We start from the raw sequence: 12,520 nt of genomic DNA, 5'->3' as shown, positions 1-12,520 counted from the left end.
TTCATAAGTGCTCAAATGTCTGGCCCTACAAATATGCCTTCCTTAATTTTCGCTTCAGACAATTTAGGAAATTTGCCCTGAAGATACTTGTAACATTCGCTATCCTTATCTAGTGCCTTGACGAATTGCTTCATCAAGCCCAGTTTTATATGGAGTGGAGGTAACAAGATATGTTTAGTATCAACAAGGTTCTCATGGACGACATTGTGTGATCCAACAACCATTCCGATTCTTTTCGTCCATTCTTTCCGAACCCAATGTTCTTCTCGTGCACGACTGTCCCAGAGACATAAAAAACAGGGGTGCTTCGTATGTCCAGATTGCAAGCCAACTAATATATTGATCATCTTGAAATCGCCACAAACGAGCCATTTGTATTCATTGTAATTGATTTTCTCAAGAAGAAATCGAAAGTTATCGTGAGACTCTTTCATCATAGTGGAATGAGCAATGGGAATAGCTGCATACTCATTTCCATTGTGCAGAAGTACTGCCTTGAGACTTTGTACAGATGCATCCATGAAGAGTCGCCAGTTCTCTGGATTATAACCTCCTTGAACTCCATATAAACTGATGAGATGCTTTGTATCGTTGCAGTAAACAAGGTTATCCACGCAAGTAAAATATGGCCGAAATTTAATATCTCTCTTTCTGTAAATAGAAACTTTTGTCTTAGGTAATAAAAGATTTCTTTCTTTTAGTCTTGAAGCTAAGAGTTCTGAAGAATCTTTAGGAAGATTCAAATCACGGATCAGATCATACAAAGAATTTTGGTCGAAAAGTTTGGGCTTTTCTGAGTCAGAAAAATCTTCTTCATCACTACTGCTGCTTTTGTCTGTTACCGGAACTTCTATTGGTTGAAGTTTTTTTGGCTCAGAATCAGAATTTTTTTTTCTTTCTATTTTTCCATACTAAGCTGCTGTTACACTAGAAACGTTCGGATGAAGGAGAGAAGCTTTGTTATTATGATTAAAACCTAAAGTATCACATTTACAAAAGTAACAGTCATCATGGTGATTTTTAGGTTCACGCCATATTGTTGGTTGGAGAACAACTTCGGTTTTAGTTTTATTCCAGTTTTTCAAACTTCGGCGACAGTCTTCACAAATATATTTAGGAACTCATGGTTTGTCTAAATTCTTCATAGGTGTCTCGTAACATTCTTCAAACTGATCTTTAATGATATCAGTGATTGATCGACGAAGTCGAGCTACCTCAAATTTACCGCAGATATTACAAAAGGAATCGATTTTTCCTTTGCATGGAATTCTACATGCCGACATCTTCAATAACTTATAAGTTAATTGGAAATCACCAGTAATATTATAAACTTATTCTAATAACGAAATGGGTAAATATAATTAAATTTCTTGAAGACAAAGTAATAATAAAGATCAGTAAAAGTACTGCACGCAGTGTTATATGAGAAATAATAGAAAGTATTTAATTCCAGTGACTTCTCCGTTAGCCTGCTGCTCAAACACGATCTATAACACGGATGAAGAGTAGAACACAAAAACTTGGAGTTTTCGAGCAGTGTTAAAACACGAATAATATTATAAACTTATTCTAATACCGGAATGGGGTAATGATAAAATTTCTGAAAAATGAAGTTATAATAAAAATCAATGAAAGTACTGCACGCAGTGTTGTACGAGAAATAATACCAAAAATTCAATTCCAGTGACTTATCCGTTAGCCTGCTGCTCAAACACGATCCCTAACACGGATGAAGAACGAAGCACAAAAATTTGTAGTTTTTGAGCAATGTCATACACGGTTATCCTCAAGTAAGGAAATGTAGGCCCTAAGTGAATCCGATATCTGCTAACGTAGATACTTTCTTCATCGTTAGTAGACCAGAAAAATGTAAGATTAAAAATCCTAGCTGATCGATTTCGCAAGTTATAGACACTTGTATGTAAACGTAAATTGTACTTGTATACGTAAGTTGGATATGAATTTTCCTATCACAGACACAAATTCTTCTACCTTCTTTTACCGCAGAAATGACGTCTATCGTTGTTCCATTGACCCAGCGGAATTCCCCGTCCGCCAAACCCGAATTTCTTTAACCCTCGATAGGGCCGGGGGTTATAGCTTCGCAGGTTAAAGGCCTCGAGAGTTAAGGAAATTGGGGTGTGAGGGTCGGAGGTTATACCGCAGCAGGTTAAAGGGCTCGAGAGTTAAGGACTTTGGAGTATGTCGGTCAGGGGTTACAGCGTCGCAAGTTATGGGGCTCTAGGGTTATGGGAATTGAGATTATAGAGTCATTCTGACGTTAAATTTGGATTCAGTGACCCAAAAAACATATAATTACACTATAACTCCTTATTCGGAAATTCGCCACTATTTCGTGCTGTAACGAAATCGCTAAATCACTCAAATTCAATCTACGATATCTCGATGGAAAAAAAGATTTTTTAAATCTAAGAAAAGGGTTTTGAAGGGTAAGAGTAGTACTTTGAGATAGCATTACTCGCTTTTTAAAATAAAATTGGCTTACGACGTAATACTACGCGAAATATAATGAAAAATCGTGTTTTTTGAACCTTTAGGTTAGGATTTCTCAAAAACCAATGGTGATGGAGCAATTCTGAGTTTCAGCGCACCAAAAACGTTTGGGAACGTACTGTCTGGTTTCTGTGTTTTTTCATTTTTAAAATTTTGTCGGCCTGTGTAAATTTATAATAGTTTTTATAATAAACTTTGTATTTTATATCTAAAAAAATTTATTATTTTATCTTGATCTTTACAGGTCCTTACACTTTTTTTATTAAACCATCTTCGGTAAGTGATACACACACACACGCGTTAAACTGCAAAAAATTCATTATATATTAATTATAATGAATATATACAAATAAAATTAGTTATATATAAAATTAGTTATATATATTGTAACGGAGAATATGCGATGGTTCCTGTCTGGGTAGCTTACGGCCGTCCGCACAAATTATTTATTTGGGGATTCGGGGAGCAAAAGACGTTCCCACGACTGAATAACGCGTCGAGCACAACCACGTTAAACGCATAGATTCGAAGTCGGGATGAGGAGTGATACAGCGGCGAATAAACACAACAACGGATTAACACACTAATCCTTTAATAGTCAACAATTGACTACAAGACGGTGATCTTAAGCTTATATACTACGAGCGGCACAATAATAAACCCGAACGCAGATGAATCGGTGGCTGGTCAGCCTGCCGATTCCCTTTCTAAAACCAATTATTACAATAATACCCGACAGACACTTTCCGCCGTTATTCCATCAACGGGGTAGCCAGAAGATCTGCCGCGCTACTACCCATTAGCTGAGGGTAAAGCAAGACCTTCAGCCTCTTTGACGGCTAGAACGCTTTGCAGTGTGACGTCACTGATGCACTCCTTCTCGCTGACCGCTTCGATGGTGTTTACTGTTGTCGCTGTTTGTCCTCTTGCTCGTCTTTTCCTTCGCTCTACCAATACTGCTGCGTCAATCCGTTGCTCGTTTGTTGATTGTTTTTGTTGTTGCTTCTGCTGCCTCTTTGTTACTCGGTACTACAGCAACGTCGAAAACTGCTCACGCGCGCACCCGCGCACCTCGCCGGTTACCCACACGCACCGGTACCGGGTGCTATACACGGCTGGGCGCGACCCAGCCACACACTCCAATACTCGTCCGCGTACCAGGCGTGTCTCCGAAAACGAAAACGTTGACGAGGTCGCGGGGCCAACTTCGGAAAACCGTTGACTTCGGCTTAATCCGCGAGCGCAAATTTCCCTGCCCAAAGCCTAGCAGATACTTTTAAATTTTCCGCGATGATCCGTAACTCGAGTTCTTTCTCTCTCTCTCTCTCTTCTGCACCATCTCGATCGCTCCAGTCGTCAGCTCAGTCCATACACAGCACCTCGTAAACAAAAATCAAGCATGAGTGTGAGTGCTACATGCACACACTCTCAGTTTGACGTGGCGTACGGACATTTGCGAGAGTCAAACGGATGAAATTGGCCTATCCGAGATTCTCCGTTACAATATATATAATATATATGTATATAATTATTTATAAAAATAAAATTAGATATATATATATTAGCGATTGAGCTCTATATCAGTCATGTAGCTAATATACACAATAAGTACTGTACATGGTACTAGTGGCAGTAGTTCTAGTGGTAAAGCATTGGCCTGCGTATTTAGAGGACGCGGATTTGATCCCCCGACCTGTCCGTTTGTTTTTTTTCAATTATAACAAAGCCTTCTTTTGATACGTAATTATAGTTCGATACGTCATTTACCAATATAAATAATTATTAAATAAATGCAATTTATTTAATAATTATTAAATGGAACACAGAACGCACGAGCATCAACTCAGGGAGTACATCAGCTTAGTAAGTATGGGGGTAGGGGGAAGGTGAGTTGACAGTGTCAAAGTCAAAATGCACGAGCATTAACTCAGAGAAGACATCTTGTGAAACATCAGTGAGATGATACCCTCCTGAGCTAAAGCCTCTCTAGTTTACGTACTGATTTATATGCATTTTTAGTTCACTAAAATTTATCCTTACCGATAGAGGAGCAAATTATATCAATAAATTACTAAAATCTTTAGCACGTAGATTCAAATTATCAAACATTGAAACAACAGCATTTTCACTATAATCAAGTGGTTCTCGAGAAAGAGCACATTATCCCTTTTGTGAATATTAGAAAAATTTCTCCACAAAAAAAATTGAATAAAATAACTTACTAGAATTAGCACAATTTCATACAATTCACACCAAAGCCAATCAAAACAATAGAACCTTAAACGTCAAAGTCTAACACAAAAATTAACACTGAAGTCAACTCACTCCTCGTCAAATTTACCTTACCACCCCCAACCCAAACAGACCTCCCTACATCATAAAACCACAACCAATTCTTTCAACTAAAAGAAAATCTGATATTTTTTTTCCCTAAGTATTGACTGTTATAATAATCATCTATTATTTATATTGTTCGTACTTCGTGGTTGTCGCGTTAATGAGTAAGAGTTCGTTTTCATATTGAGTTATATATATATATATATACATATTTGAAGTATAATTAAGGATAGACTTTACTCTAATTTTTTATGTGCAAAATTCAGCATATTTATACATAAATTTTCCCGCCTATTTTCGCAGGACAGCCCTCTTCATGTTGTTTACACAAGTGTGCAAAATCATTTTCTTTTGTTTACAATAAAATAGACAGCACTAACGAAAATCTAAATCATGTAAAAAAAAATTGATATAGATGATTTAAACATAATTTACACTTATCGCAAAAATCGGATTTAAAAGTTATTAACTAATGAACTTATTTAATACAATAGCGCAAAATTTACAATAAAATAATTAAAAAATTTTACATATAAAAATAGTTTATTGTTTGTAGATGTAATTCCAAAAAAGACCTACTTAAATTAGTTAATAATATTTGAATAATAATCAATTTTTGTATTTTTGCAAAATCTTATAATGTAAATATAAAATCGGTTAATTAAAATTAATATATTATAACAATGTTGTCATTATGTATAGAATGAATGCTTTTGATTCATATACTATTATTTGTTTAAATAAATTATTAATTGTTTATTTATGGATAACAATAATCACTAAGTTGTTATCAATGAAACGAATTCTTACTCATGTTTCTCAGATAGTCATCTTGAGTTCAGAGTATCCGCTTTATTATAATAATTAACATTTACAAAATCATAAACAAAATAAGTTTGCACATTCAATACTATTTAATAGTTAAAAGTACTTAAAAATATTATAATTTTAATCTATGCTCTAAAATCTATATAAAAAATAATTTGTTTCATTGAAATTACTCTTAATAACGCATTTTAATTGAACAATAAAAATTATCATATCTACATCTATAAGTAGAGTGACGTCACGCTCCTTATACGGTCCTGAACTTTGACTCTAGTACTAATACAATCATATAATATGTAACGTGGCGCCGTTTAATATACTAAATAATATTTGTAGATTCATGAGCTTAGCGGGTTGCAGTAATCCTGTAAAAATAAGAGAAGAACTCATAGATAGGACTGTTACATGACTAATAACAAAAAAACGACACTCATTAAATATTTATAACTGCATTATTCATAATTATTTTTGTTAACAGAAAAAAATATATATACAATTATTTATATCAATTATTGTATATAATTTCAAAAGTATCACGCTTGGACCAGCGTAATACACTGGGCCCCCCGAGGAGTAACGTCAGCGAGACGTTTACAAAATATAACATATATAACATATATAATATAACAACAAAATATTCTATAACAAGGGACTTGCAATGTCTACAATAGAAATACTAGATACGAGTACAATTACAACTTTACCTATGATTAATCTTGGTCTTATATCTAAATTATAATAATCAGAAAAAATCTCCATATATATAGGACAAAATCTATTACAATAAACACGTATTTCATAAAAAAATAATCTACAAAGACCCCAAGTATCTTCGTCGGGGCCATACTCTCCTAAATAGTAAACAGAATGAGTCAAACGGTTACATTTTCTTAAAATCCGCAGATCGGCTTAATCTTGAAACTAACAAAAGGAAAATTTTAATATGACATACATATAAATAGATAGATAAAAATTATTCACAAACCAAAAATACTTACACATACTCTTAAATATTTTCTAGTCTCAGCTTTAGGCGCAGCAGATAGAGGCAAATTGCCTCTCTTGGTAAGTTTCACCGCATGGGCGTATTGCAAAAAAATCCTCAAACTAAAAAAGAAAAAATAATAGAACGTATACACATATACATATATATAACTTAATTTTCAATAATTTAATATATAGTGACGTTACACCAACCATAGAAAAACACTTCCTTGGAAAACTAAACATTATTTTTACACTTGCAAACAACAAGAAGAAAACTATGTAGAATCGAAACTTCGCACTCGTTATATACCAAACTTTGTAACGGAGAGAAATTAACTGTGAAAATGGTAGTACACAATCCTATGGTGCAGAGCTAACCACCACTCTGTTAGTTATGTATGGACATACGTGTCTTCACCTTTAGATCTGTCACTTCGCTCTAACTTCAAGTAACTCCCAATATTAAACTCACCTTAAGTCACTTGACTGCTAATTCTTGTTACTCGTACCTCATACTGTAAATAGGCTTATGCTTACTTTTCCCAATTCCCTAGACTAAATTAATTCAAATACTAGGATTGGATTAAGCGTTAGTCAGGGAGCGAAAGGTTATAAAACGGTGAATTAACCTAAATCCTTTTAATATACTGGACTATACAATCTTCGTATGGGCCGAAAGACTTTCGCGTGTGTATAGGTTTACATAACAATCTGGGGGGAGAGAGACAGAAAATACAAAATTCAATGCGAACTAACGATCGGCGCGGTGTACCTAAAGGGTTATTCGGCATATATATAACAATTATCACGCGGTACTACGAAAATAAAGTCGCAGTTAGGTGCAGCTACCCTGAATTGCAGTTACGGTCATCAGCCGTAACCGTGCGTGCCAATAAAGGTACCAGGAGCTCCTGGTCAACACGGGTGTAGCTACTGCCGCTGCTGCTGCGCGCTGGTTGCTGCTAGCCAGTATTGCTGACAGTTGCTGCTGGTTGCGGCTGGTGTAATGTTGGCTCAATAACCGGAGACTACTGGCTCGCAAAATTCTAGCGATGCCTCACAACGATTTTCACCCTGGACACTTTGCAAGAATCAACACCCGTCTTTCTTACCAGCTCTACGATCCTAATTCTACTTCTCGCGGGCGCCGCCTCTCTCTCCAAATAGCTAGCTCGCGCGCTCCGATACTTTCAATCGATTACCACTGCAACTTATACTTACTAAACAAAATATTCGTTGACTTCTAAAAATTTTGTAAACTGAATATCAAAAACGTATCAAACAGCAATTCTCAAATATTGTAATTAATTCATATTAATCGCAATATTTCAAGCTCCGAGGTGTTAGGTTTTACAACGTAATTCTACAAAGCTTTTCAATTTTTAACTTTATACATACGTTTCAAGAAATCAAAATTATGTATATGTCTGCAGAATAGAATTCTACTGACACAATTTTATAACTCAAACACTGCAAAAATGAAACACTCAACAGTTTATAACGTAACAAGCGAAGAGAACACTATATACAAATATACAAAATAATAAACAATGTAATATAGAGATTACGAAAGGTCTCACATAAACTCTTGTAGGTAGTTCTTATAATGTCTTTAAGTAATTCACAGTTAGAACCCAGTATTACGCCAGTCCAACAACTGGGTGATATTTATAATTTTAACAGACATTTTTGATTCTTGTGTTACAAATGCATCGTAAAATTAAATTTCAATAAAGGATTATTAATAATGAAAAGTGAAACTCGCATTTATCAATTTATTTAAACATTTCCCATATGCAGGTAAGATAGCTACTATTATAAATCTTATAAACACGTATTATCTGTTATAACATACAAATATACATTCTCTTTGATAAGCCTATTTCACTAAATATATATTGGTATGTCTTAAATATTAGGTTCTACGGGTCGCTAACACCAAAGGCGGAAAAATTGGTTCCGGTACCTAATTACGTAACAATGGAGCGTGTAAAATAAACCATAAAATGTTCAGAATACAGGAACAAATTTTTTTTTAACAAAGACACAGAGTATGACAGCACAATGAATAACAGCTCAGATAACAATATGATGCGAAAATTGTAGCGAAGTGTTTTTCTTTTCCGCATAAAAATTTTCGAGCATTTGTGGGCTTTTTCTCGTAGAAAAAACAGGTGAAAATGATGCAGTCCGTGAGAAGATGAGGTTTCCTAGTGGGTGTGGTTACAAAGAGCAGCGAGGATAAGAAGAACGGGGGCGATGAATAGCCAGTAGTAAGAGCCAGGTTGGTGTTGTTGAGATTAGATTGAATTTTCAAACTGTAGTTGCAAATTTCTTGAGCATTTGAATTGCAAAAGCAATAGAAAGTAGCGAAAGTCTAGGCCCCTTGAAATGAATCACCAGACAGAGAGAGAGAGAGAGAGAAAGGATAGAGAGAGAGAGAGAGAGAGAAAGGATAGAGAGAGAGAGAGAGAGAGAGAGACAGTACTTAAAGGTAGTTCGAGCTCACTTATCGCTCGCTGTCGCTGCAGGTGGAGTAGAGCGGTGGTTTGGCTGAGGTGAGGGCGTTCAAAAATACAGGGACGCATAAGATCATCTGATCATCACTCACTTCACCCCACGTGGCACTGTCCGAGAAATTCTCATGCTAACAAAATAGGTCGGCAGCAATTCAGCTAAGCACCTATAGAAAAAGAAAATTGCTAATCGTTCCAACTATATGGAGATCTTTTTCCAAGCCATACGGGTATGTCTGAACTTGAATTGTTACTTCGATAGGTGAGCGTATGTGAACCTGCCAGCACTTACTATGCATTGAAAACGGGTGTGTCTGTAACTAAGCGGTTAGCCACCATGACAACGTCGCTGTGTATTCCTCTGTTACTTTCTCTCTCATTTAACACTTGCTAAAAGGAGAAAATGAGATAATAAATGTGAATAAATAAAAAGTAATAGATGAATGATTGAGAGAGAAAAACATAATGAGGGAGCAATTATACCTATTGTTTGCGTAGGACGTAATAAATAAAATTAATTTAATGATGATGAAATTAGGTGAGATAAGGCAGTGTGTATGGGTTGTGCTAAATAATAGGATAAGATTTGAGTAAATTGATTTCGTTTAATGGCATAAAAAAACCTCCTCGAAGTGAGAAGGAAAAAAGCCGCAAAGGCGAAGCAAATTATAAATTTAGTTATTGATAAGGGATTAGAATTACAAAATAATGCACTATTATTATTACTAGAGTGAGTGAGTAAGCAAATGGATTACGCTGATGCGAAGTGATAAGGCTCGCAGAGCCTTTACAAACGTTGCGGTGGAATGGCCATTCACTTGTTAGAATTCGAGAGCTCTTTTTACCTTTGGACGACGCACACACACACAATGATTGAGCGAGCGAAGGGAGAAGGTGCTGCCAGGTAGGAAAGGTGCATGCAGCTCCAATGCCTTGGACACGGGTACAGCCCTTACTGCTATGTCACCGAGTTGCCGATCTGAGGGCGCGGGGTTTGACAGCACCCCAGAGGAAACTGAAGTCACCTCTACTAGCGCAGCGAGTTGATTCGTCGCTAGTCTCTTTGCGGTGGTCGTCAAAGGGTTACACACACTGCGGTACAACACACGCGTTTTGCTCGAAGCAAACGAGCACACCCAAAAATACAAGCGGTCGAAGACGACGCGAAACAAATATGTTAGCGATCGCGCGTCGGTATAACTGCAGAAGAAAAAGAGATGCGCACGAGAAGGAGCGTAATAGTTGGCTACCGTTCCGGTCGAACTCTTTTTCAAGACTCAGTTCTGACGTGGCGTCTTGTTGGGAATGCCACTATGGCGAAAAGCGCGGAAAGGCGGGAAAACTACCCTCTCTCTTTGGGCCCCTTTCGCAGGATCCAATCAGAGATTAGCGGGAGCGTAGCGAAGAGAGTCCGCGCGGAGTTCGGCAACTCGAGGGCCAGCGGCGAGCGAGAGAGAGAGTGTGCCCTTTTATATTGCCCAACGCTGCGGGCGGAGCGGCCCGGGCAATTAAGGAAAACCCGAACTTGCCGAACTTGTTTATGATGGGATGAGCGTAACGGTGTTTTGGAAGGTTTATGAGAGTTTTTTCCTCTGAACCGAGACAATTTATAACTCGTCCTAAACTGAGGTAGCAAACGGAATATCTACGGTTGCAAGTAGAGTACGATGAAAACAATGAGCACATTTAGAGAAAGTTTTTGGGAATCCCCAGCGCAATTAGAGAATAAGCACGTATTTTGAAAAAGTAATTTGCTGCGAAAAATAAAAGTAAAAGGTGAAGCGAGAGAACGCGTAATTGTAAAAATAAGGGAGCGGATTCGCCGCGAACACCTACTATAGTGTTAGATGTATATATGATCATTAAAGATTTAGACATATAATTATTGAAAATATAATATTGTAAATAACATTAAAAAATGTATTCATTTTTCAGGAAAAATTGACGAAAAGGCTACTCAACTGCACGCTATTGCATCATTAAAAGTATTATTGGATGCAACTAAATCAAATAATGGAACAGCAACGTCTACATCGGCATCATACGCTAATAACGAGATAAATGAATTATCTGGAGAAGGTCAAGAAAACTCAAAAAAAAATATAATATCTAGTGAATCTCCTGTACCTCCCGCTCTATTTATGAATGGAAGAATATCGGCTACGCAAGAATCATCAGACAAAGGAATAGAATCGGTAAATTATTATCTCAATTAACAATAATCGAATAATCTTTTAGAAAAATTGTATTTTATTATAATAATATCATGAATATCGAATTTTTTATCTTCAATTATCATAACCGAAAGATAGAATTTCAAGTTTTATATCGGGAAAAAAAAAAAATTTATAAATGTAATTTTCATTAATATATCGCTTTACGAGTATATTGCTCATTACTTTCTGTAACGAGCAGGCTCGTTAAGAGGTAGATGAGCGAGATTTGAAATAGCGCGCCATGCGCAAAAGACCCGCGCAGCGAGAAAGAGAGAGAGAGAGATAACTACGACACGCGGGCTCCAGAGAGTACACGTGAGACCGGCAAGCGGGCAAGGCACGCTGGAGGTCCTTTTCGTTTTCTTGGTGCGGAAAGAAAATTGAATAGAGGAGAATCGGTTCTGTGCGGTGACCGACGAAAGCGGTGCGGAACGAATACTGTGAAGGTACGGAGAGATCAACTACGAGTGAGGATCAACGGGAGCCGATCCAAGATCACCGTACGACCCGAGGGCCTCGATACGTCGCCCACCACCCATAAGGACGGGCCGACAGAACACTCACCCTCGGCGACTCTGGGCGACGTCGATCGAGCATTTAGGTTCGAAACGCAAGGCGTAGCTGTCTGCAGCAGCGTTCGCCCGCGTAAGTTTCTTCCGTTGTATCAATATCGCATGCGAGAGTCCCGGGAAGGGAGCGTATATAAACTGCGTCGGCTGCGTGCCATTCGTAATATTATTGTCTGTCTCTCTCTCTCACGCGTACGTATGATTAGGCTGTGCGCCGCGAGTCTCTCGGTCAATATGGAATGTGCGTTAACGTGTAAATAAGTAATGAATAAAATCCGCTGTGAATATACTGAATAAATCGGCAAATTCATTCGATAGCACCGAATTTTCTCTACGTTCCCTTCTCCCTTGCAACGTTTTCTAAGAACCTACAACCACCGCTCTTTCGTATTGTTCCGTGCTTTCGCGCTCGTTTTCAGGTTGCGCGTCCAGCACAGAGCTAGCCAAAAGAGGAAAACGGCGGTGACATAGATATTTTGTTAACGGACGGCGATTCACTTCCGAAGAAATCAACAACCGTTACATTTCATAAATAATACGAGAAACAATTATT

At 37.3% G+C, this 12,520-nt stretch overlaps 1 protein-coding gene across 2 annotated transcripts in view; it reads left to right on the top strand.

The window, feature by feature from the left end:
- LOC131664499 (sodium/potassium/calcium exchanger Nckx30C) overlaps window positions 1–12,520 on the top strand; it is a 506,423-nt gene that overhangs the window by 239,484 nt on the left and 254,419 nt on the right. For both annotated transcript variants that reach the window (XM_058935664.1, XM_058935654.1), the window contains exon 3: window positions 11,118–11,377. In XM_058935664.1, the coding sequence (XP_058791647.1) occupies window positions 11,118–11,377 (260 nt within the window). The remainder of the gene's footprint in view (window positions 1–11,117; window positions 11,378–12,520) is intronic.

This window comes from Phymastichus coffea, unplaced genomic scaffold (assembly GCF_024137745.1).
Source record: "Phymastichus coffea isolate CEN01 unplaced genomic scaffold, Cenicafe_Pcof_1.1 PCOF00003, whole genome shotgun sequence".
In the NCBI taxonomy this organism is placed as follows: Eukaryota; Metazoa; Arthropoda; class Insecta; order Hymenoptera; family Eulophidae; genus Phymastichus; species Phymastichus coffea.
This window is presented reverse-complemented; position numbering and strand designations above follow the sequence as displayed.